This window comes from Oncorhynchus mykiss, chromosome 16, assembly GCF_013265735.2.
Source record: "Oncorhynchus mykiss isolate Arlee chromosome 16, USDA_OmykA_1.1, whole genome shotgun sequence".
Classification (NCBI taxonomy): domain Eukaryota; kingdom Metazoa; phylum Chordata; class Actinopteri; order Salmoniformes; family Salmonidae; genus Oncorhynchus; species Oncorhynchus mykiss.
Window position 1 is genome coordinate 25,629,881 of NC_048580.1, and position 26,357 is coordinate 25,656,237.

The following is a 26,357-nucleotide window of genomic DNA, read 5'->3' on the forward strand; positions in this document are numbered from 1 at the left end:
GTGTGTGTGTGTGTGTGTGTGTGTGTCTGTGTGTCTGTGTGTGTGTGTGTGTGTGTGTGTGTGTGTGTGTGTGTGTGTGTAATTCTCTCCAATACCTGCTGTTAGGAATGTTACAATGTATTTCCTTAATATGTTATTACACATGAGCCAGCCCACAATTTCTCAACCACAGTGACAAACAAGATACAAACACACATCTGCATATCAATAGCCCTATGTTCACAATTTAAACTCACATTGTGAATTAAGACTGCAAATTCAAAGATCCCCTTCTTTCAAGGCAGAAGACATGTCAGCCAATAGTGCTATAATAGAGCCCCACAGTGGAGGTGTCATAATACCCATAAAACCTAGCAGTCAAACAGGGAAATGGTTCCAATATTTTTTACACCAATAATTTTTCCCATTGGGGATTTTAGAAACACTTCAAATAAGGACTGTGTTTAGTTTAGGCTTACCCTGGCGTGATATTTTGATAACCATGTAAATCTCTCATGGACAAGGTGAATTTTATCAATATATTTGGCTCTATTTACTCTCAGATTCAAAAATAATAATTAGCATCAAAGTAGACAATGTGCAAAACCACAAATCCCTGCAGGCTCCTGCACGTCATCTCTAGCTGACACGTTTGCTAACAGGTATTGTGTCAAATTAAAACCTGCACAAGACAGTTCACAGAATTGTCCATTTAAAGAAATGTTTCCAATTTCTTCATTACTACATTTAGCTAACATTAGATAGTTCATCCAGATTATTACCTTTGTCTCGATGCAGCAGTCTCGTCCAGATCATCATGTAATTCTTTGTAATTCTTTATGATAGTCACATTTGCAGCTAATTAGCATTCCATTTATAGTGGGTAAAACAGGCCAATATATTGATAAAAGTCACCTTGTCCTAGAGAGATTTACATGGTTATCAAAATGTCCCGCCAGGGCAAGCCGACACGAAACACAGCCCTTATTTGAAGGTTTTCTCAAATCCCCCATGGGAAAATGAACGCTGGAAAAATGATTGGAACCATTTCCCAGTTTGACCGCTAGGTTTTATGGGTATTATGACTCATACTGTGGTACTCTATAGGGACACAGGGCTGCTGTCAATGGAGAAGGATGAAGCAACCAGTCTGCCTACGGAGGAATGAGCCTGACAGCTGGTAGGTAGAATCCTACTACACAACTCTACTAGGTCACATGGTTGCCTCCTTACTATCCCTCTGATCCTCTTTCGCTCTCTCAAGCTCTAATTCTGTGCGTGTGTACGGTCATTGGTGTACAGTGAGGGAGAGAGGAAGGGGGAGGGGAGAAATGGGAAGGAGGAGGAGCGGCTGAGTTGAGAGAGAGGAGAGGCACAGGGGGATCGGTCTGTGAGCCCAGCTCAACGACAGAACGAGAGGTTGCAAAGAGTGTGGAGAGGAAAATAGTCACAGTCCTTATTCTCTGTCGGGCGTGGAGAAAAGAGACAAGGAATATACACACATTCCTTTTGAGAGAGAGTGAAGGAAGGAGTGATAGAAAAGAGAAGTGGACTAGATAGATCTACTACATCGAAGAACGAGCTATTCAGTGGACGTTGGCGGCTTTGCTGTCACAGGAAAGGGAGGAGGGGAGGGGGGAACAAGGGATCATGCTGGTCACGGCGGGACGGTGGAGTGTGTGTGCAAGGGTGTATCGTGGCGTCTGCTTCGTGCTGGAGGAGTGTGTTTGAGGAAGAGAATTCCGGCGATTCAGTGCCATGCTATGGACTAGGAGCCAGCTGGAGTCTTGCTGAAGACATGGCCCAGGTAAAGAGATGGATGTCACACACACACGCACAGTACTCACAGAAATAAATACCTGCATGCGGTTTACACACAAAGTACAGCTTGGATGCAAATGCCCACATTTATCTCCACACATCACTACATACACTCATTATGTCACACACACACCAGCTCTATCATCAATATTCATATTAGTTCCCACGATAGCCTCTGGGCACTCAGTCACAGAGCAACAGTGTGTGTGTGCGTGTGCATGTTTGGAGTATAATATTTAGCTGGTAAGAGAGCCACACACAGTGTGAGAGAAATACATTGAAGTGGAACAGCGTGCATTCTGGGCTGGAACGTATGAGGGAGAGGCATCATTCTTGTTGGAGAAAGAGAGTAGCTGTGTATTTTTAGAAAAACTGCTGAAGCAAGACTTTGTATTCATAGCACGTGTGTATGTGTCTGTGTGAGAGAGGGAGAGCACTTTATTCTTAGTAAGTCAAAGAAGTTTGCGTGAAAGAGAGACAGTGTACTTTCTTAGAGATAGACAGTGTGTGTGTGTGTGTGTGTGTGTGTGTGTGTGTGTGTGTGTGTGTGTGTGTGTGTGGCAGTGGAGCCTGGTGGAGAAATGGGAAGGACGGGCTCATTGTTTCTCCCTCCACCAGCTTCCACTGGTGGATGCGTGTGTGTGTGTTTGTGTGCGTGTCTGTCTGTTTGTGTGTGGGAGGGGTGGATAATTGTGTCATAGTGTAAAGGAATATTCTGTGAGACTTAATGGAGAAACCATGTACTCAGGGAGTGAGATGCATTGTCTTTCGAAGCCGCATTGTAACAGAGGCATGGACTCCAGGATGTCCTGTTCTTGGCTGGGCTTTGGACGGCTGAATGCTTTTACTGTGATGAACATGTTTGCTCAATACAATACAGTAAATTATACCGTACTCTACTCCAGTGTGCTGTACTGCACTGAACTCTAGTCTACTGTACTATGCTGTATTTTATTGTACTGAACTGTATTCTACTTTTTTTCCTAAGACCCCTTTAACGTCTGTTTGACCAAAAATAAAAAGCCTTTGCTTATTCCTAATTGTTAGGATGGAAATATGTAAAACATTTACATTTGCCTTAATTAAAAAAACGACTGTACTCTACCGTTCGAAAGTTTGGGGTTACTTAGAAATTGACATTTCTTCGTCCATTAAAATAACATAAAATTGATCTAAATACAGTGTAGACATTGTTGATGTTGTAAATGACTATTGTAGCTGGAAACGCTGATTTATTTTATGGAATATCTACATAGGCATACATAGGCCCATTATCAGCAACCATCACTCCTGTGTTCCAATGTTCCAATTGCACCTTTTAAAAGGCTAATTGATCATTAGAAAACCCGTTTGCAATTATGTTAGCAGCTGAAAACTGTTGTCCTGATTAAAGAAGCAATAAAACTGTCCTTCTTTAGAATAGTTGAGTATCTGGAGCATCAGCATTTGTGGGTTTGATTACAGGCTCAAAATGGCTAGAAGCACTTTCTTCTGAAACTCATCAGTCTATTCTTGTTCGGAGAAATGAAGGCCATTTCATGCAAGAAATTGCCAAAAAACTGAAGATCTCGTACAACGCTGTGTACTACTCCCTTCACAGAACAGCGCAAACAGGCTCTAACCAGAATAGAAAGAGGAGTGGGAGGCCCCAGTGCACAACTGAGCAAGAGGACAAGTACATTAGAGTGTCTAGTTTGAGAAACAGACGCCTCACAAGTCCTCAACTGGCAGCTTCATTAAATAGTACCCGCAAAACACCAGTCTCAACATCAACAGTGAAGAGGCAACTCCGGGATGCTGGCCTTCTAATGATCAACTAGCCTTTTAAAAGGTGCAATTGGAACATTGGAACACAGGAGTGATGGTTGCTGAAAACGGGCCTCTGTACGCCAATGTAGATATTCCATAAAAAAATCTGCCGTTTCCAGCTACAATAGTCATTTACAACATTAACAATGCCCTCACTGTATTTCTCATCAATTTGATGTTATTTTAATTGAAAACAAAAAAAGTGCTTTTCTTTAAAAAACAAGGACATTTCTAAGTGACCCCAAACTTTTGAACGGTAGTGTATATACGTATATATATATATATATATATATAGCCTAGACTCTTAGCTTTCATTGGACACCACAGTTGATGTGTTCCTATGTTAGTGCTCATGTGGCCTTTTGCTTGGAAATGCCCTTTTCACAATCCAACCCATTGTAACCATATTGTTCAGTATTCAACAGTATGCCACTGCCAGCATACAATAAATCCCAAGCTCTTTTGTGCTTGTAACACGCATACGCACACATTTACTCAAAATGTCATATGTTATTATCAAGGCATAAAATGCAGAATTATGGGAAGGAATATCGTTCTATCAAAGGAAGGCTTTGCTGTTTCTAAAACGATATATTGCTTAATTTCCTGTTACAAAAGGAACAGGTTACTAGCAAACTTCGTGACAACCAACCCCATACGGTGTGACAACCAACCATATACGGTGTGACAACCAACCCCATACGGTGTGACAACCAACCCCATACTGTGTGACAACCAACCCCATACTGTGTGACAACCAACCCCATACTGTGTGACAACCAACCCCATACTGTGTGACAACCAACCCCATACTGTGTGACAACCAACCCCATACTGTGTGACAACCAACCCCATACTGTGTGACAACCAACCCCATACTGTGTGACAACCAACCCCATACTGTGTGACAACCAACCCCATACGGTGTGGCAACCAACCCCATACTGTGTGACAACCAACCCCATACTGTGTGACAACCAACCCCATACGGTGTGGCAACCAACCCCATACTGTGTGACAACCAACCCCATACGGTGTGACAACCAACCCCATACTGTGTGACAACCAACCCCTTACTGTGTGACAACCAACCCCTTACTGTGTGACAACCAACCCCGCGATCGGGCTGGTTGTCACAAGTGGACAGAGTGTGTTTGGTAGCTTATACTCTATTTTGAAATATGATATGAGGATTAAAAAAAGGGCCCCTATTTCAACCCAAGACCTTGGTCTTTATCCTAATAATGTCTTGTAAGATATACTGGTGCTGAGAAATACACACAAGAGTTCAAAAGTGTGACAACCTGGTCTCCCCTACATAGCCTACTAACAAAAAAAGGGAAAAAAGGAAGACAGAAACGAACAAACAAACAAAAAGACAAATGAGAGCTGTATATTTACGGTATCTTATTTGTTGTAAATTCAAATCTGCATTTGGACAGTTCCTCCACTACCATTATCCATGTGTGTGAGAGAGAGAGAGGTTTTTTATTTTTTGTATTTGTTATTATAGCTGATTTTTTCTTTGTATTATTTCATTATTATTATTATTGTTTTTTTATTATCATCATTGAGAGAAAGAGGTTACTCTTTGTGTGTGTGTGTGTGTGTGCTCGTGCGTGAGTGCATGGGTGAGTGAGTGAGAGAGAGAAAGAGAGAGAAAGAGAGAGAGCACGTGTCTAAGTGTATGTGTGTGTATGCGTGTGTCTGTCCGTCCGTGTGTGACTAAGTGCGTGTGTGTGTGTGTGGGTTACAGTGGCCCCATCCCCGGTCCACTCAGTCTAAAAGCCTTACGCCTCCTCTCGTCTGCTGTTATCTCCTCTCATATCCTCCTGCGCTGACCACTCATATGAACTAATGGACTCTGTGGAGGAGTTTGAAGAAAAGTGACTGTTGTGCATCTCCAATACATGACCCCTTACTTACTTATCCAGTATAGTGAACCCAGCCTGGAGTTACTTTTTCGAGGATAGGAGAATGGGGATGTGGATGGCTGAGGGTTGGGGACTGTGTGTGTGTGTGTGTACGGGCGCGTGAGAAATAAACATGTATTGATGGTTTGTAAATCATTGACATAGCTACTTATAAATTATATACATAAACATAAACTGCAACACAAATACATTGCAGGCAATTCCTACTTCCTCACTGCAATCTAAGGCCAGACAGTGGAAGGGAGTGTTATCAGTACTCAACAGAAGAGGAGAGAGGGGGAAGACAGGCAGAAAGGGGGAAGAGTCAGAGACGGAGAAAATGATGGACAGATCAAGAGTGTAGGACTGGACTGGAGGGAGGGAGGGAAGATAGGGACGATATTAGACAGTGACTGAACTGCAGAGAGAAAGAGGAGAAGGAAAGAAAGTGACAGACAGACCAAGAGTGTGACTGAAATGGAATGAAGGGAGGGCTTGTTAGGGAGGAGGGGATGGAGGAATGAAAGTCACTGGATAAATTTAGATTCTTGGTCCTTTAACGGTCTATAGAGATCTGGATAGTAGGTTAGAAATACCTGTCTCTTTCTCTAAGTAGAATGTCCAGGGAGACGTGTGTGTGTGTGTGTGTGTGTGTGTGTGTGTGTGTGTGTGTGTGTGTGTGTGTGTGTGTGTGTGTGGAATGTGTGTGTGTGTGTGTGTGGAATGTGTGTGTTATAAGATGCCCCTCTCAAAGCAGATATCTCTCTCGCTCTCTCTCTCTCACTCTCTCCTCTCTCACTGATGGAATGGGAATTATGTAATGAATGTAATATGAGTTATCTTCGTTATCCCTTTTGACTCTAGGTGAGTATGAGAAGGAATATCCCCTGACACACACACACACAAATGTGCATACACACTCTCTCTCAAACAGACACATGCACATATAGGCACTGGCAGGCAGACACACACACGCAAACATCCACACCCCCTTTTTTTAAAAAACGTCACTCCCTCTCAACCCGTGACTCTGTTTTTGGAGCTGGTGTTGTGTAAAAGCACCCTATTCAGTTAATGAAGTGCCCCTTAATCTTTTTCCAATTCTGTCTTTCTGACTAGATGGTATGAAATGTGGACAGTAGGTAGGTACTGTATTGAAAGAGATAAGATACATTCACCTCATTTACCAAATATGTGTCCCAAATGGCACCCTATTCCCTAAATAGTGCACTACTTCTGACCAGAGCCCTAGAGGTGCACAATGTAAGGAAAAGGGTGCCAATTGAGACACGACCCGATTAACTCAGTCCCGGTCTAAACTGAGTTTGACCTGGTGCTGTTATCGGGCGCGATGCTGCTTGTTTACAGCGTTGGGGGATTATGACATCAGGTCGCGGCTCCCTTGGGGGTTGTGACATCATCAGAGTGCTGTGCCCAGCAGCAGTTGATGTTGACGTTATGGAGTAGCATCTGTTTTGTGTCACTCCATGAGTGTGATTAGGAGTTTGGGTGAGGGTACTTGTGAATGTCCGATTGCGGGCGAGTAATTCTGAATATGTGACCGGTAATATGTTTGTGTCCTACCAGAGCTGACAGGCAAAACGCAAGTTTAGCTTAAAAAAAAACAGTTAGAAAAAACAACAACATATTGTATCGCAGCGCCTCTCCTCTTTCTTAACATCTATTTTTATTTAACTAGGCAAGTCGGTTAAGAACAAGTTCTTATTCACACTTTATTTGAACTGTACTGTTTATAACAAATAATCATGTATATATATATGAAAGGCGTGTAAATAGCATTTTTGTTGTCTCTTGGTGTCACATAAAACATAGAAATACAGGACAAAGTATAGAGCAGTTATAAACAAGAACAACAGAAGACATTACATTGCATTCAAAATAAAACATGTATAAGAATTATATTAAGCTACGTGAAGTAGCTTAATATAATTCTTATACATGTTTTATTTTGAATGCAATGTAATGTCTTCTGTTGTTCTTGTTTATAACTGCTCTATACTTTGTCCTGTATTTCTATGTTTTATGTGGACCCCAGTGGGTGCAGTCGCTAATGGGGATCCTGATAAACATAACACTGCCTGCGCGAATGTTGTGTGCGTAGTGTGTTTGACTGTCCGTCTATTCGTCTGTCCATCCATCTATCCATCCGTGTGTCCATTAGTGTCTCCGTGTGTGTGTGTGTGTCCTGTCTAGCACTCCAGTACATTGAACTTCATCAGCGCTATAAATATCTCACGTGCGTGGTTGTGAATGTAACGTGAGTGTGGATGTATATGTGCGGTGTGTGTGTGTGTGTGTGTGTGTGTGTGTACTGTGTATGTGTTTGTGTGTGTATACTGTGTATGTGTGTGTGTGTATACTGTGTGTGTCCACCAGATAATGGGCTCTCTTCCAGAGTGTGTGCCTCCCTGAGGGTCCTCTCCGTCTGTTTTTGAATAGAGAACAACAAACAGCATGGTCAATGAGTGTACTACACCTAGGGGCAGTCTCCTTATTTCATGCTCCGTTTTGAAAGCTGCAATATGTCACTTTTTGGGGCCACCCGACCAAATTCACATCGAAATATGCGTTATAGATCTGTCGTTTTCATTGAAAGCAAGTCTAAGAAGCGCACGATCTGTTCCGTGTGCACTATTTCAATGCTTCCCGTTCTTAGGTTGAGTTTTTGTATCTTTCCCTTCACTTCACACCGGCTTTTCAAAAAGCTAAAAAAAAAAATGGTTGTTGAAAAGATACTTCACAGCAGTTTAGACGGTAGAATGATTCTCTACACTATACATTGCTTGTTTTGTCACATCATCCTCTGAATTCACAGTTGTGCACAAATTGTGATTTACACTTGACTACAGTATTTGAAAACAGAAAACAGAAAACACTATTGTTTTAACACTAAAAGAGGGGTCTTGTGTATTTATGCCCTATGCTCTTAACAATGTGTCAAGACAGGTTTCTTTGGATCCCATGGTCTGGCGACAGAAGGGTAGAGGAAAACAGGCATGAGCAGGGAGCCGTTCTGAAGAGAAGTATTTGACCACACGTGTTAAGGGGTCAACCGTACCTTATCTTCAGATTAACGAGTGCTGTCGATTCCCCACCCTAGCTGCAAGTCATCAGTGTCCTGGTTCAATTTAAACAACAAAATGTACACAAGAAGGGCTGGTCCTCCAAGGGGGAAACTATATATACAGTTGAAGTCGGACGTTTACATACACATAGGTTGGAGTCATTAAAACTTGTTTTTCAACCACTCCACAAATGTCTTGTTAACAAACTATAGTTTTGGCAAGTCGGTTAGGACATCTACTTTGTGCATGACACAAGTAGTTTTTCCAAAAATTGTTTACAGACAGATTATTTCACTTATAATTCACTGTATCACAATTCCAGTGGGTCAGAAGTTTACATACACTAAGTTGACTGTGCATTTGCTTGGAAAATTCCAGAAAATTATGTCATGGCTTTAGAACCTTCTGATAGGCTAATTGACATCATTTGAGTCAATTGGCGGTGTACCTGTGGATGTATTTCAAGGCCTACCTTCAAACTCAATGCCCCTTTGCTTGACATCATGGGAAAATAAAAAGAAATCAGCCAAGACCTGAAAAAAAAATTGTAGACCTCCACAAGTCTGGTTCATCCTTGGGAGCAATTTCCAAATGCCTGAAGGAACCACGTTCATCTGTACAAACAATAGTATGCAAGTATAAACACCATGGGACCACGCAGCCGTCGTACCGCTCAGGAAGAAAACTCGTTCTGTCTCCTAAAGATGAACATACTTTGGTGTGAAAAGTGCAAATCAATCCCAGAACAACAGCAAAGGACCCTGTGAAGATGCTTGTGGAAACAGGTACAAAAGTATTTATATCCACAGTAAAACGAGTCCTATAACGAGTCCTCGACATAACCTGAAAGGCCGCTCAGCAAGGAACGAGGCACTGCTCCAATATCGCCATAAAAAAGCCAGACTACGGTTTGCAACTGCACACGGGGACAAAGATCATACTTTTTGGAGAAATGTCCTCTGGTTTGATGTAACAAAAATAGAACTGTTTGGCCATAATGACCATCGTTATGTTTAGAGGAAAAAGGGGGATGCTTGCAAGCCGAAGAACACCATCCCAACCGTGAAGCACGGGGGTGGCAGCATCATGTTGTGGGGGTGCTTTGCTGCAGGAGGGACTGGTGCACTTCACAAAATAGATGGCATCATGAGGCAGGAAAATTATGTGGGTATATTGAAGCAACATCTTAAGACATCAGTCAGGAAGTTAAAGCTTGGTTGCAAATGGGTCTTCCAAATGGACAATGACCCCAAGCATGCTTCCAAAGTTGTGGCAAAATTTCTTAAGGACAACAAAGTCAAGATATTGGAGTGGCCATCACAAAGCCCTGACCTCAATCCAATAGAACATTTGTTTGCAGAACTGAAAAAGCGTGTGCGAGCAAGGAGGCCTACAAACCTGACTCAGTTACACCAGCTCTGTCAGGAGGAATTGGCCAAAATTCACCCAACTTATTGTGGGAACCTTGTGGATGGCTATCCGAAACATTTGACCCAAGTTATTAAAGAATTTAAAGGCAATGCTACCAAATACTTGCTGAGTGTATGTAAACTTCTGACCCACTGGGAATGCGATAAAAGAAATAAAAGCTGAAATAAATCATTCTCTCTACTATTATTCTGACTTTTCACATTCTTAAAATAAAGTGGTGGTCCTAACTGACCTAAGACAGGGAATTTTTACTCTGATTAAATGTCAGGAATTGTGAAAAACTGAGTTTAAATGTATTTTGCTAAGGTTTATGTAAACTTCCGACTTCAACTGTACATATAACATGTAACTGCTCTTTTGTTACCTAGTTTTGCCATAATTTGACTGCAGACAGCAGGGTAAAAAACGAGAAGTATATCCTGCATTTTTTAGAGAGATATTGGTAGCAGTGTTATTTTGTGTGTGTGTGTGTGTGTGTGTGTGTGTGTGCGTGTGTGTGTGTGTGTGTGTACAGGTGTGTGTGTGTGTGTGTGTGTGTGTGTACTGGAGTGTGTGTGCATGTGCATGTGCGTGTGCGTGCGTGTGTGTGTGTGTGTGTGTGTGTGTGCGAGACCAGGTGTGTGTGCATGTGCTTGTGTGTGTGTGTGTGTGTGTGTGTGTGTGTGTGTGTGTGTGCGTGTGTGTGTGTGTATGTGCGTGTGTGTGTGTGCGTGTGTGTGTGTGTGTGTGTGTGTGTGTGTGTGTATAGCAGTGTGAGGGGTGGGCCTAAGCTCAGAGAGGATTAATGTTGTGTAACAGAATGTAGGTCTGTTCTCTGTAAGGATTAACACAGACAGACTCTGGTAAATGTGATGGCATACACACACACACACACACACACACACACACACACACACACACACACACACACACACAAGCAGAGAGAAAGACTGGTAGACATGATAAGGCTTTTCTGGTCATAGGCTGCTTTGCTAATGAATTACTGTACACAGGACAATACGGTACATGGGGGGAGAAAAGAGAGAAGGGCTGCCTAAGACAGCGATTCAAAGTAGTGCTGACTTGCTTGTCAACACTCTACCCTAACATACACTGAGTGTACAAAACATGCTCTTTCCATAACCACAGACTGACCAGGTAAATCCAGGTGAAAGCTATGATCCCTTATTGATGTCACCTGTTAAATCCACTTCAATCAGTGTAGATGAAGGGGAGGAGACAGGTTAAAGGAGGATTTTTAAGCCTTATGGTAATTGAGACATGGATTGTGTATGTGTGCCATTCAGAGGGTGAATGGGCAAGGCAAAATATTTAAGTGCCTTTGAACGTGGTATGTTAGTAGGTGGCAGGCACATTGGTTTGAGTGTGTCAAGAACTGCAACGCTGCTGGGTTTTTCATGCTCAACAGTTTCCCTTGTGTATCAAGAATGGTCCACCACTCATATGACAGACAGCCGACGGCAAGCCAGTGGTCGAAAATGGTTAATTGATGAAAGAGGACACGAATTGTGCAGAGCAACTGACGGGCTACACCTGGTCAACTGACAGTCCAGTACAACATTGGTGCCCAAAGACCCATAAAAGAATGCACATCTCGTCGTACGTTGACACAAATGGGTTATGGCAGTCGACAACCTTACAGAGTTCCACTACTTTCAGCAGAAAACAAATAACTGTGGTGGCAGTGGGCTAAGGAACGAAAACATTGGACGCTGGAGAATTGGAATTACATTGCCTGGTCTGATGAATCCCCGGTTCCTGTTGTTTGGAGAAAACCACATGTGTACATGCATCCATCATGCCGCGTGTCAACATTGCAAGCTGGTGGTGGTGGCGCGGGGTGTGTTTTCATGGCACACATTCGACCCCTTGATAAAAGTGGTGAAACGTTTGAATGCCACAGGATATACAGGTATGAACATCATTGCCAATCAGGTACATCCCTTACTGGCAGCAGTGTATCTGCAAATTGATTTTTTCAGCACGGTAATGCCCCATGCCACACAGGCCAGGATAGTCCAGGAATGGTTCTACGGACTTGACAGTGGATTCAGCTGACTGCAGTGGCCTGTCCAGTCACCAGATCTCAATCCAATCGAACATCTGTGGGATGAGATGGAAAAAGATATTTGGAGTGGGGATCCACTACCAGCCAACTTGACACAACTGTGGGAAGCATTGGGTTCAACATTGGCCAGCATCCCTGTGGAACGCTTTCTATACCTGTTAGAGTCCATGCCCGGCGAATTAAGGCTGTTCTGAGAGCAAAAGGGGGTGCAACTCAATATCAGGAAGGTGTTCCTAATGTTTTTAGAATTCAGTGTATACACACACTTCCATACAATGTAACCTAATGCAATTTGAATTTGAGGAGAAAAAAAAAAACTTTATTTACACTCACATTCACATAACAAAAGTCATGTCTCTTCTTTCCTCCCGGGGACGGTCTGTCCTGGTACAGTCATAGTTGATTTGCTGATTCAATCATTACAGCTTCCCAGAGCACCAGTACTTTATAGGACACTCACTTTAGATCAGTCTCATGTAGTTTTACATCTCTGTCATAGTTTTGAGTTGGGAGTTAGGTCCAAATCCATTCTGTTTTACAGGGTTGGGACACATCTCCATTTAAAATGAGTTTCGAGTTTCAAAGTTTATTCGCAATGTACACAGGATACGACAGCTGTAAAACTGTACAGTTAAATTCTTTCCCAACAATGCAGTGATAATAATGATATAATAAAACATTTAAAAAACACACAAGAACGACGATGTGAGTTAAAGATACGCAAGAATGAAAGTATATACTATTCAGTGCCTGTACCTTATTAAATGTGCAGGGGTACTGGAGTGGTTAAGGTGAGTTTATACATAAAAGTGACTGGTAATAGAATATACATGTAAACAGGGCAGAAAAGTGACTGGTAATAGAATATACATGTAAACAGGGCAGAAAAGTGACTGGTAATAGAATATACACGTAAACAGGGCAGAAAAGTGACTGGTAATAGAATATACATGTAAACAGGGCAGAAAAGTGACTGGTAATAGAATATACATGTAAACAGGGCAGAAAAGTGACTGGTAATAGAATATACATGTAAACAGGGCAGAAAAGTGACTGGTAATAGAATATACATGTAAACAGGGCAGAAAAGTGACTGGTAATAGAATATACATGTAAACAGGGCAGAAAAGTGACTGGTAATAGAATATACATGTAAACAGGGCAGAAAAGTGACTGGTAATAGAATATACATGTAAACAGGGCAGAAAAGTGACTGGTAATAGAATATACATGTAAACAGGGCAGAAAAGTGACTGGTAGCAGGAATACAGTGCCTACGGAAAGTATTCACACCCCTTGACTTTTTCCACATTTTGTTAAGTTACAGCCTTATTCTAAAATGGATTCAATATTTTTTCCCCCCTCATCAATCTACACAAAATATCCCATAATGACAAAGAAAAAACAGGTTTTTTGAATTTTTTTCGTATTTATTCAACATTTTAAAATTAAATAGCACGTTTACATAATTATTCAGAACCTTTATTCAGTACTTGGTGAAGCACCTTTGGCAGCGATTACAGCATCGATTATTCTTGGGTATGACGCTACAAGCTTGGCACACCTGTATTTGCGGAGTTTCTCCCGTTCTTCTCTGCAGATCCTCTCAAGTTCTGTCAGGTTGGATGGGGAGTGTTGCTGCAAAGCTATTTTCAGGACTCTCCAGAGATGTTAGAACAGGTTCAAGTCCGGGCTCTGGCCGGGCCACTCAAGGACATTCACAGACTTGTCCCAAAGCCACTCCTGCATTGTCTTCGATGTGTGCTTTAGGTCAATGTCCTGTTAGAAGGTGACCCTTCGCCCCAGTCTGAGGTCCTGAGTGCTCTGGAGCAGGTTCTTCTTAAGGATCTCTCTCTACTTTGCTCCGTTCATCTTTGCCTCGATCCTGACTAGTCTCCCAGTTCCTGCCGCTGATAAACATCCCCACAGCACGATGCTGCCACCACGCTTAACCGTAGGGATGGTGCCAGATCTCCTCCAGATAGGACTCTTGGGATTTAGGCCAAAGTGTTCAAACTTGGTTTCATCAGACCAGAGAATCTTGTTTCTCATGGTCAGAGAGTCTTTAGGTGCATTTTAGCAAACTCCAAGCGGGCTGTCATGTGTCTTTTACTGAAGAGTGGCTTCCGTCTGGTCACTCTACCATAAAGGCCTGATTGGTGGAGTGCTGCAGAGATGGTTGTCCTTCTGGAAGGTTTTCCCATCTCCACAGAGGAACTCTAGAGCTCTGTCAGTGTGACCATCAGGTTCTTGGTCACCTGCCTGACCAAGGCCCTTGTCCCCCGATTGCTCAGTTTGGCTGGGCGGCCAGCTCTAGGAAAAGTCTTGGTGGTTCCAAACATCTTCCATTTAAGAATGATGGAGGCCACTGTGTTCTTGGGGACCTTCAATGCTGCAGAATGTTTTTGGTACCCTTCCCTAGATCTGTGCCTCGACACAATCCTGTCTCGGAGCCCTACGAATAATTATTTAGTCCTCATTACTTGGTTTTTGCTCTGACACTCACTGTCAACTGTGGGACTTTAAATGAACAGGTGTGTGTCTTCCCAATTCATGTCCAATCAATTGAATTTACCACAGGTGGACTCCAATCTAGTTGTAGAAACATCTCAAGGATGATCAATAGAAACAGGATGCACCTGAGCTCAATTTTGAGTCTCATAGTAAAGGGGCTGAATACTTATGTAAATAAGGTATTTCCATATTATGTGTAATCATTTAGCAAATTTTTTTTAATCCATTTTAGAATTAGTCTGAAATGTAAGAAAATGTGAAAAAAGTCAAGGGGTCTGAATACTTTCCGAAGGCACTGCATATAAATAGTTATGGCAATATACTAAAGCTAATATATACGTGTAAACAGGAGAAAAAGTGACCAGTTGCAGGATAAATCGATATAAATACTAATGGTAATGGCAATCAATAATCAATGGACAGCATCGTAATGGAGTAATAAATCGAATCAATAGTCATTTTAGCAGCAGCGTAAGTTGTGTCTGAGGGGGTAGAGAATTGTGGATTGGCATAGGGTTAGTGTGGATAGTCTGTGGACATTTTTGTAAAACGATGCCTAAATGGTATACACGGAGTTGTTCATTTCCCTTGGTTTGCACAAAGTGTTTGCTATGTTTATGCAATGGGTCACTTTTGATTAGTGTGTTTAATCACTGTTTCCCATGCTTGATCAATGAACCATAAACAATTAATGAACATGCACCTGTCGTTAAGACACTTACAGCTTACAGACGGTAGGCAATTAAGGTCACAGTTATGAAAATTTAGGACACTAAAGAGGTCTTTCTACTGACTCTGAAAAACACCAAAAGAAAGATGCCCAGGTCCCTGCTCATCTGCGGCTTCCTGCAAGGAGGCATGAGGACTGCAGATGTGGCCAGGGCAAGAAATTACAATGTCCGTACTGTGAGATGCCTAAAACAGCGCTACAGGGAGACGAGACGGACAGCTGATCATTGTCGCAGTGGCAGACCACGTGTAACAACACCTGCACAGGATCGGTACATCCGAACATCTCACCTGCGGGACAGGTACAGGATGGCAACAACAACTGCCCGAGTTACACCAGGAACGAACAATCCCTCCATCAGTGCTCAGACTGTCCGCAATAGGCTGATAGAGGCTGGACTGAGGGCTTGTAGGACTGTTGTAAGGCAGGTCCTCACCAGACATGACTGGCAACAACGTCGCCTATGGGCCAAACCTGGACCAGACAGGACTGGCAAAAAGTGCTCTTCACTGACGAGTCGCAGTTTTGTCTCACCAGGGGTGATGGTCGGATTCGCGTTTATCGTCGAAGGAATGTGCGTTACACCGAGGCCTGTACTCTGGAGCGGGATCGATTTGGAGGTGGAGGGTCCGTCATGGTCTGGGACGGTGTGTCACAGCATCATTGGACTGAGCTTGTTGTCATTGCAGGCAATCTCAACGCTGTGTGTTACAGGGACGACATCCTCCTCCCTCATGTGGTACCCTTCCTGCAGGCTCACCCTGACATGACCCTCCAGCATGACAATGCCACCAGCCATACTGCTCGTTCTGTGCTTGATTTCCTGCAAGACAGGAATGTCAGTGTTCTGCCATGGTCAGCGAAGAGCCCGGATCTCAATCCCATTGAGCACGTCTGGGACCTGTTGGATCGGAGGGTGAGGGCTAGGGCCATTCCCCCCAGAAATGTCTGGGAACATGCAGGTGCCTTGGTGGAAGACTGGGGTAACATCTCACAGCAAGAACAAGCATATCTGGTGCAGTGCATAAGGAGGAGATGCATTGCAGTACTTAATGCAGCTGGTGGCCACACCAGATACTGACTGTTGCTTTTGACCCCCCCCCCCCCCCGCCCTTTGTTCAGGGACACATTATTACATTTCTGTTAGTCACATGTCTGTAGAACTTGTTCAGTTCATGTCTCAGTTGTTGAATCTTGTTATGTTCATACAAATATTTACACATGTTAAGTTGACAGTGAGAGGACGTTTCTTTTCTTTCTGAGTTTAGTAGCAAACAAATCACAATAGAAATACTCATCACTTTACCAAACTCATCCACTCACTGGCAGCCAGCTAGGGTTCGTTTGGCGTCCCCATGTGGACAGACCTTGTCCCTACATGCTCTCTCCATACCCATGATGAAAGGATTAGGTGGATTAGATATTTAGGGAGATCTCTCTAGCCTGTAAATAGACAGATGGACACCCCCCTGTCTGTCCTCCCAGGCCAGATGTTTGTGCCCTAACGCCTATCCGGAACTTAATGTTTTCAGCTGTCTTTTTTTGTCCTTCTTTCTTTCGTTTTTTCTTTTTCATTGCTTTTTCATCTGTCCCAGAGCCATGTAAATACTATATATGCCTGTGGTCTGTCATTTTTGGTCGTGCTGTTTGTGATTGAATGTGTAATGTTACATGTAATATCATCTCATTGCATTATGACGATTGTGGTGGTGTGATGGTTGCTTGTGGAGGAAAGAAACGTGTTTTGGGGGTTGAGGGAAGGACAGGCTTGCTGAAGTCTCCCCTAACCACAGATCCAGGGTCAGATATTTTGTAAACCTCCTTATGGGTAAAAATTGGATGTAGGGTTGGGTAATCTGATCCGATCGGGGAAAGGGGTGTTCAAAAGATCACAGGGTACATGATGATTGGAGGGATGTGTGGGGGAGGGTGGTGTTGGTACCTCATGGGGCGGGGGTGAAACCCATCAGGACAAGGCCAGATTAGTGTCTATGGCACGCAGACACACACACACACACACCCATCCTGTCCCAGGGGAGTCCCCCCCCCCCCCCCCCCTCCCTGGCTTTGGCTTCTATCCCCTTCATTTTTACCTCATCACTTTCTAGCACAGCGGAATATAGACTAAATCTGTAGGCTTACTTTGTTTTGTAGGGCAGATGGGTGTTACGGATAATGATAATACCTCTCTGCCAGTGTTTCCTGGATACACATATTTGGAGGGAGGTGTGATGTCAAAATGAATGCTTTGCAGGGGTGGAAAAAGTACTGAAATATCCTACTCAAGTAGAGGGACTGTTACTTTAAATGAAATTCTACTCAAGTAGCAGTAAAACTACTGGTCTCAAAAACGACTCAAGTAAAAGTAAAAAGTAGCTCATTTGAAAAGTACTCAGAGTAAAAGTAATTTCATTACTTAAAAAAAACAAAAACATTGACCTTATGGCTAATTTCTCTAAGATTACCGGAATGCTTTTACACCAGATATTTTCCATGCAGTAAATGTAAAAAAGGAGCAGAGGAAATTCATGTACAGTATGAACTCATTTCATTTATTGTTTGAGTACAAGGCAAGTATGTATACAAAACAGGAAGGATTTGTCAATATGACTCATATTTGAAAAATAAATCCAACATTGAAATCTCCTAAAATGTACTGATGAATTACACAGTGAACATACCTAAAGGATTTGATGTCAAATGAGCTCTGGAGGCAACAACAGAACATCCTGGAAATAAAAATGTATTGAGCAAACCCCCCTGAAATAGAGAAAGGGTCTACATATGTTGCATTAGAGTACATTAGGTTATGTAGTGTTCCTTGCGCAAAAACAAACGAGTTTTGTTCTAATTCTTTCACTTCTCTCTGAACTTGCTGTTCAGTTTCAGCCGGCGCTGATTTCCAAAGTGAATCAAGCCTATACTGGCTCGCCTTGCAGTGAAGAACAGTCCAACAAAGCTAAAAAAAGACGTTCACGGGTGGCTGGCAGGCCTGTGTTCAGTTTGAGGGACTGCTTATTTATGTATGGAAAGGAATGAAGCAAGTCCATCTTGTCTGACACACAGGCAAGGTACCCATCCAGCCACCCTGTGCCTTGTGACCTTCTGGGCATCAGTGATGAGGAGAAATCGTCTTCATCAGATGAATGCTGCCTCCTGTTGCTCTGTCTCGTCCTCTGTCTTTGAAACCTGTTGGAAGCGTTACGTTAAAGTATTGAAATTCACACTGGAGAAAGTTGTTTCTCAATGTTCTCTGAACTTTTTGAGAACATTCCCAATGTCAAACCAGTTGGAGGAACGTACATAAATGGAACTATGTATTCAACTTTTAGGAAACGGTCTGTTAAAGTAATGAAATGCCAAGAAAACAGCGTTATTTTATTCCTTAAAGGAGCTGAGAATGTTCCAAAGCCAAGCAACTATCCTGCACCATTCCCAGAATGTTTTGGGAAGGTTGTATGCAAAATAAGCATAGAGCTAAGTGAGAGCGTGGTTGTCCTAAAAACACAAGGTTCTCAGAATGTGTTGTTCTCAGCCTAGCCATACTTCAGGTGTGGCTAGGTGCTGCATAGACCTTTTAATTTCAATATTATTGACTGGAATTATTCAATCACCACAATAGTGATGACATACTGTATGAGTATATTTTTCATTGCAGATGCAAAGGCCTACATGATGCAACCCTGTTTTGAAAAATAAAACGTAAAACCTGATTAGAAAAATTACCTTGTTCCATCATAGTCTATATAAAATCTTTTGTTTTACACCGTATCAGGGGCCCCAGGAAAACAATTTCCCCACCACCACTCTGGGACCTGTGGTGCCACCTCTGAAATGACAACACAATGTTACAAATAAAAAAAATGATTGTATGATCTACATTTGACATGTTTTTGGTGGCGGGGGATGAGCTTCCATAGTTTTATGTGGCTCAGTGCAGCCGACAGCTACTATGACAATTTCAAAATGTAACAGACTGTTACTGCAATTTCGGGTAAAAACTCAATAAAACATGTCTCAAATATGAGGAAAAATGTCTATACATTTAAAGAAATAGCATTGCTCTGCCTATACCATTTATACAGGAGTGTTGGCGCAATGAGACAACTACCATGCTTCAAGGGGTGGCAACTGTCCGGCGCTACCTCCGGATGTAGTGGTCGAGATGTAGTAAGTAAGCAAGTTTACATTTGAGTAATATCACAGATTATCCATTATATTGACCAGATACTCTAGTGGCCCAACCTAGTGGCCACTCTAACAATGGAAATAACCGTCTTTAAAAATGGGATGTCTGCCATATGTAACTTTTTGGGAGACCCCGACCAAATTCACATAGAAATATGTGTTATAGAGCTGCCATTCTCATTGAAAGCAAGTCTAAGAAGAGGTAGATATTCTATGTGGCTTTTTCTATGCTTCCCGTTCTTACGTTTCGTTTTTGCTTCTTTTACTTTTGGTTTTGTACTGCAGCTTCCAACAGCTGTAAATACAGTATTTTGGGTTTTCGGAAAATATACTGTATCTCACAGCTGTTTAGATGGTACAATGATTCTCTACACTATACTTGCTTGTTCTGTCACATAAACTGAAATTAGGCAAACTTTTAGAATTTTAGCAACCAGGAAATGGCGGAGCGATTTCTGCATAGTGCATCTTTAAGTATATTTAAAACCTAATACTTTTAGATTTTTACTCAAGTAGTATTTTACTGGGTGACTTTTACTTGAGTCATTTTCTATTAAGGTATCTTTAATTTTACTCAAGTATGATTTTTTTTTAATCACTTCTATTATGAATTGTAAAACATCTTGAGGATTTCAGAAATGTATTATGTGCTGGGCGAATATGTTGGATAGATGTCAGAAGAGGTTACAGAAGGGGGAAATGCTAAAAGCGTCCCACTTATTCTGAATTCACCCAACAATTAATCAGAAACACGACTAAATTCAAGTAACGGGAGTATTTGTAATTCGTTACTTCCACCCCTGATGTACCCCTTTGTTTGAGGGTTTATAGTCAGTGACCCTAATCTATTGGCCACTGATGGAAGCCACCCAGTAATTCATCTAGATGATTTACTTAATCGAAACAAAGGTTTCTGAAGCAGCACACAACAATTGGAAACAGAGCGATGCATAATAAATATAACACAAATGTGATATAAAAAGAAAAACCCAAAATAGTTACAGGTTCCCATTCAAATGGCGAAGGTTTTTAATGCGAATATTCTAAAATCTGCAAGAGACAATATGCGCATTTTCCCACCAAAGATGTTTCTGTTTTACTGATTTATTGAGGATAAAAGGCAGTGTGTGATGACGTAGTGCACATAAAAATAACTTTTGAGGTTAAATTCCCATGCACCAAATAAAAAATACAATTTAAATGGATTTCCATTCCATTTCAACTCTACTGATGGTTTTGTCACACAAAGTGTTGCGTTACATAGCAAATGTGCCCACTCTGGTCTTAGTATGTGCACTCTAGCCAACAGCTCGCACATACGGTACGGTTAGGCTACCTACATGATGAGATTATTATGGATAAGAGCGAGATTATTTTATTTGTCAAACAGCAGCCAAGCATTGATCATCATTTCACCGGAATAAAGCCCTCAATATTGATTGGAAAGGAGCATTAAACTCATAACCGTGCACTTTCACAACCCTGTGAAGTTCATCATTGCTTATTTCCAGGGGCGCAACTTCCACCCCCCCCCCCCCCCCCCCCCACACAGTTTTATCATTGGAATGTGATTTGAACTATGCAACGGTGTGCTTTAGGAGCATGCGGAGGCCTCCGAGCGGTCGGGTAGGCTGTTTGGAGTGTTTATCTGACAAAAAATAATAATAATAATAATGTCCCCCTCATTTCTTAAACCAAAGTTGAGCCCCTGCTTTTTCAATGTGTAGCCTAATTAACTGCAGGCTTTCCCAAATCGTAGTGGGAGGACCATGCAACATGGTGTGACGCCCAAATGGACTTCAATATGATGGTTATTATATAAAGATTTGTGCACTGCCATTTCTCACATAATTAATTTTACCAACACAAAAATATCCCATCATGTCTAACAAACAAACTGTCTCTCGACATTTATAAAATCGTACCTGCATTTCCTGTTTCCATCAGCCCGGTCGTGACTTCTCTCTTGTGTCAGGTAACTAATCCGCATCAAATGGTTGAATGGGAACCTGGTTAATCGTATGACATTTTCAGATGAAGAAACAGAAAAAAAACATTATCTTTTATATTATAAAAATGCAGATGCTAGTTATAGCATTTTAAGAGACATTGCTTGTTGTTTGTTTAGCTAATAGGTGCTTATTTTTTTGCTTGGATAGATCATCCTTGACCTATGTGTGTGCTCATTGTGGTAGGTAGAGATAGTTATTTTCCCACTGGTCATTGAGAAATTGGTGGTGTGTGGTTGTGTGTCTGTATACTCCTGCCCTCTCTTGGTTTAATATAGCACTACATATAAAAAGACTGAACCCATCTTGCAAATCTAGCATAAAACCACTATTTTTGTACATGGGGAGCATATCTCGATACAATATCGGCTGCATATTAAGAGGATAGATTTGAGACAAGAAAGGAATCAGAGGGGAAAATGATACAGGCATGTTGATTTGCGCTATCTGTGCCTATTTTATCTGGACTGGATACACGTCTGCTACACTGGCTCTTACACATGCACTGGCCCTGTGGACTTATCTGTGAGTGAAAGTGATCTGTCGGTCCAAACCAAACCTGTATATTTTCATGGGAGGATGACATATCATTCAGAGGTCTCTGGAGGACAATGGGGGCCAAGGAATGCACTCTTTTCCTCTTGACTAAATTTGAACTGAAAAAAAGATGACCCATTCAGAGAGACAGAGACGGATTTGGGATTTGTTTGGGGGGGGGACAATAATATAGCCTACACTAACTTTTGAATTCTTCAGGGAAAGGTTGTGCACTGTGGTAGCCTATGTTCTAAATCCTCAGCACTAAAGCAGCCGACCCTGCTTAGCTTCAGAGGTAAGCCAGCAGCATACCACCGTCTTTCAGATGGGACTTTAAACGTGTGTCCTGACTCTCTGTGATTCATTAAAATCCCATGGCACTTATTGTAAGAGTTGAGGTGTTAACCCTGGTGTCATGCCTAAATTCCACATTCCATCATCCCTCTTATTCCTAATTGGCATATATCAGCTGATGTGTGGTGAATGTTCTGGCATAAAAATGTTTGGTGTGCATCACCCAGGTGGAAGCTGCACATTGGTGGTGGAGGAGGTGAGTTTTCCCCTTACTATGTAAAGTGCTTTGAGTTCCTCGGTAGAAAAGAGCTATAATCAATTATTATTAATTAAAGCCTTTCTCAGTGTTCTACGTGGGGCAGACAACCTGGCTTCCTATGATAAGAGCTTCCAGACAGGCAGGAGCACAATAACCCCCATCTCCTCTCCATCCATGACATACTACACGTAGCCCAGGAAGGTAGGGCAACAGTTACGTAACCCCGTTAAGCGATTCTACCGTCTACTAAACATGAAATATGACTGTTCCAATTCACATTGTGATGTACGTTGTGTCCCAAATGGCACGCTATTCCATATATCCTTCAAACTCAACTCTGGACCTCGAAGCCAGTTCCACTGTGTTTTTTCATTGTTGCCCTCTAATCGGGGACTAATTTTGACCTACGACGCCAGGTGGGTGCAATTAATTATCATGTAGAACAAAAAACTAGCAGGCTCTGGACCTTGTAGGGTAATAGTTGAGCACCCCTGCCCTACAGAGTGCACTTATTTTGACCCCGGCCCATATAGTGGATAGGATGCCATTTGGGACAAGCCATAACCAGTTGATAGAAGGGCAGTCTGATGTTAAATCTGGGTTATAGTATTCATAGGATGAGATAAAATGAGAAGCAGATCCTAAAATCCCTAAAAGGACTGGACTGCATTTTCATCAGGATGCTCGCGATAGCTTGGCTTAGGTCAAAAACAAGTAGATACTAGGCTTTAGTGGTCACTCTAGGGACATATATGTGTGCTCCTGCATCAGAGTGAACATGTAGATTACATACTCTATTGTTCTCCTCATCTTTCCTCTGTCTCCTTTATGTTTTCATGCAACGCTATTACATAATGACTCACAGTGTGTGTATGTGTATGTGTGTGTGTGTGGGGGGGGGGGGGGTTGGGGGTGCGATGACGACAACTGTCTCCACGCATGCTCCATTCTCTGGCCTGAGGGGAATGTCGGCTAACATCAGCATTGGAGTGTGTCTGCTCCAGCGACCACGTGCAGCACACACACACTCTTGCTCCTGGCGTGATGATTCTCCCACAGATGTCTAGCACAGCGCTCTATAGACACACAGAGAGAGCTATAGAAAACATACAGTATGTGCAAACACAAGTCACAGTATCGAATTGTTTTATTTAACCTTTTATTTAACTAGGCAAGTCAATTAAGAACAAATTCTTATTTACAAAGACGGCCTACCCCAGACGACGCTGTGCCAATTGTGCGCCGAACTATGGGACTCCCAATCACGGCCGGATGTGATTCAGCCTGGATTAAATATGTCTATATGGCAGACAAACAAGATGCAAATCGCAGTTTAGACAGGCAGAACATAAAATGTTAACACAGACAATGCAACACATTGTAGATACCAAACAGTGGCACAGACATTTCTATGACAATAACAAGATATTTCTGACTCGTGCAAAAAAACACACACACCAGCACCACAACTAAAATTCCTGCCACTGACAAGCGCACTAACTATCGTTCTTTTCCACCATAAATTACTCTTATAGTTATTGCCATATCTTTAACTATTTTTGTTAGGGTTTCTGTTATATGTGCATGGTATGGGGAGAGATGAGAACATGAGCACTGTTACAAATGTAACTATTTGCTCTTTGTACTTTTTGCTCTAATTGCATAAAAAAAGTAAGTCAGGTAAGAACAAATTCTTATTTACAATGATGGCCTACACCGGTCAAACCCGGACGACGTTGGGCCAATTGTGCGCCGCCCTATGGGACTCCCAATTACGGACAGTTGTGACACAGCCTGGAATCAAAACGCGGTGTCTGTATTGATGCGTCTAGTACTAGAGATGCAGTGCCTCATACCGCTGCGCCACTCAGGAACCCGAGGAATAATCTCATACAATCATCGCTAATAGCCACACGAATCGAAAATCCACTTTTTCTAATCCAATATTCGGAGAAGGAGAGATCACTGCAGCTGCCGCACCATGACAACTAATTGTCACTCCCTTGATTGTAGAGATCGCCACCTCCAGCGCGCCAACGTGTTCATTTTAGCCGTACAGCCCATTCGTTACTAAAACGCATTGGCTGCTGTTTCGGCCACGCCCATAACCACGAGGGGCGGGGCGCGACCTTGGTTGCGTTCGAGTTTGCGCGTCGCTCGCGCGTATGTGGGAACGCGGTAACACCGAAATGGGAGATTGACGTCGAAAGAATCAAAACCCGAGGGAGGGGACATTTCTACCTATCCACACTACGGGGAGGGAGAGCAAAGCCTACCTGTGTGATAGAGTCGGCATAATGTCGACAGTAAAATAGTTTACAAGTATTTGTTTTTTTGTTTTTGTTTACAACAACACCGTGACAACTTTTGAGGCAGAAACGCTCCGAGCTGCCCAATGAATGGAGTTACCTTTTGCCTGGTTGGAATTCCACCTCGCTCTGGAAACGAAGTAAGTGCACTTGCCGTTGAGAAGTTACTTCTTTCAATTGCGATTGACTTACTGTAACTATTATTTGATTGGAAAAAAAGTAGGTCGTCTTTCTCTTGGTACATCTTGTTGTTGTCATTTAACAGCCGCTCTTTATCCAGAGCGATTTACAGTAGCATACATTTTTCCTACTTTTTCGGACTGGTCTCCTGTGGGAACCGCCATGCTCTACCAACTGAGCCACACGGGACCTAAATATCTGGTAGGCTAAATATTTTTCCAGGGAGCAAACGTTTGTGCTCTTATTGTAAGCTTCTCCGCGGGGGGGACGGGGGGGGACGACTCATTGTGTACCAATGTAATGTAGGCTACACTCAGCGCACTACACCGTTTTGTTGTATAGGCTACACTTTCTATCAGTCTCAAAACGTAATGCAAAGGCTGGCTGCCTGCCTTTTAGCTTGTACTGTCAGTAATGTTGTTTTGCAATCTTCTGCACCACACAATAGTCTATACACTGGACTTGTCAAACTATTATCACATATGATGTTGTGCGACTATTTGATATTAACACAATGTTCACATATATTAGTAAATAAAAGATGTGCAACGTCCGCTTGTTCGAATAAAAAAAAATAGGGGCCACATTATTTTAGGCATGCACTCTAAGTTATATGACAAAACGGCGAATGCGTTTGTAAATAATTCAAGTGGTGTTGTCAACTTGATTTCATGCTACTACCTAAAAGCTTTTTCATTACTGTAATGGCGTCCCCAAGAGCTTTTCACTACAATACATGCTTTATTATTCTGTTATAAACTACTGTAAGAAAACCTCAACCTGATTTTCCACCATGGTCCATGAATGCACTACTGGACATGTTTGAGCCTTATAAGCACCCCCATCAGAATATAAGTAAGGGTGGGTGGATGTGGGAGTGAGACAATATGAAATTGGGATAGAATGCATCAATTTCCATATGTCAGCCCACAGGTGCAGCCCCGTAGACAGAAGGCACATTGTAGCTGTTACACTTTCCTCACTGTTACAATGTAGAGGGTTGGGAAAATATGTTGTTCATTTGGGCTACATTGTTTCAGGAATCTGGGCTATCCCATGCTTTAACTGCTGGAGAGACATATAGACTGCCAATCGACTCATTGTCTTCCAAGTTGCCATACATGTTGTCGGGCAAACTGATGGCCACGTTTAACCAGTTGCACTGCAAAGGAGGTTATTCAGATAACAGTAAATTAAGTCAAATTCAACTATTTATAGTTTTACTTGTAG

At 42.3% G+C, this 26,357-nt stretch overlaps 1 protein-coding gene and 1 long non-coding RNA gene across 7 annotated transcripts in view; one reads left to right on the top strand and one right to left on the bottom strand.

Moving 5' to 3' along the window:
* The first annotated feature begins 1,330 nt into the window (after positions 1-1,330).
* Positions 1,331-26,357, top strand: part of arhgap23b (Rho GTPase activating protein 23b) — a 71,519-nt gene continuing 46,492 nt past the window's right edge. For 3 of the 6 annotated variants that reach the window (XM_036946600.1, XM_036946603.1, XM_036946601.1), the window contains exon 1: positions 24,799-25,087. In XM_036946600.1, coding sequence (XP_036802495.1) covers positions 25,034-25,087 — 54 coding nt within the window. In that variant the 5' untranslated portion in view covers positions 24,799-25,033. Of the gene's footprint in view, positions 1,787-24,795; positions 25,088-26,357 lie in introns of those variants that run through there. The other 3 variants (XR_005036486.1, XM_036946604.1, XM_036946602.1) reach the window with 2 other exon arrangements.
* On the bottom strand, positions 17,889-25,393 carry LOC110491723. The gene is made up of 4 exons (XR_002468870.2): positions 25,048-25,393; positions 23,854-23,937; positions 21,465-23,714; positions 17,889-18,540 (listed from the first exon to the last, which is right to left on the bottom strand). It is a non-coding gene; the product is annotated as an uncharacterized LOC110491723 (long non-coding RNA).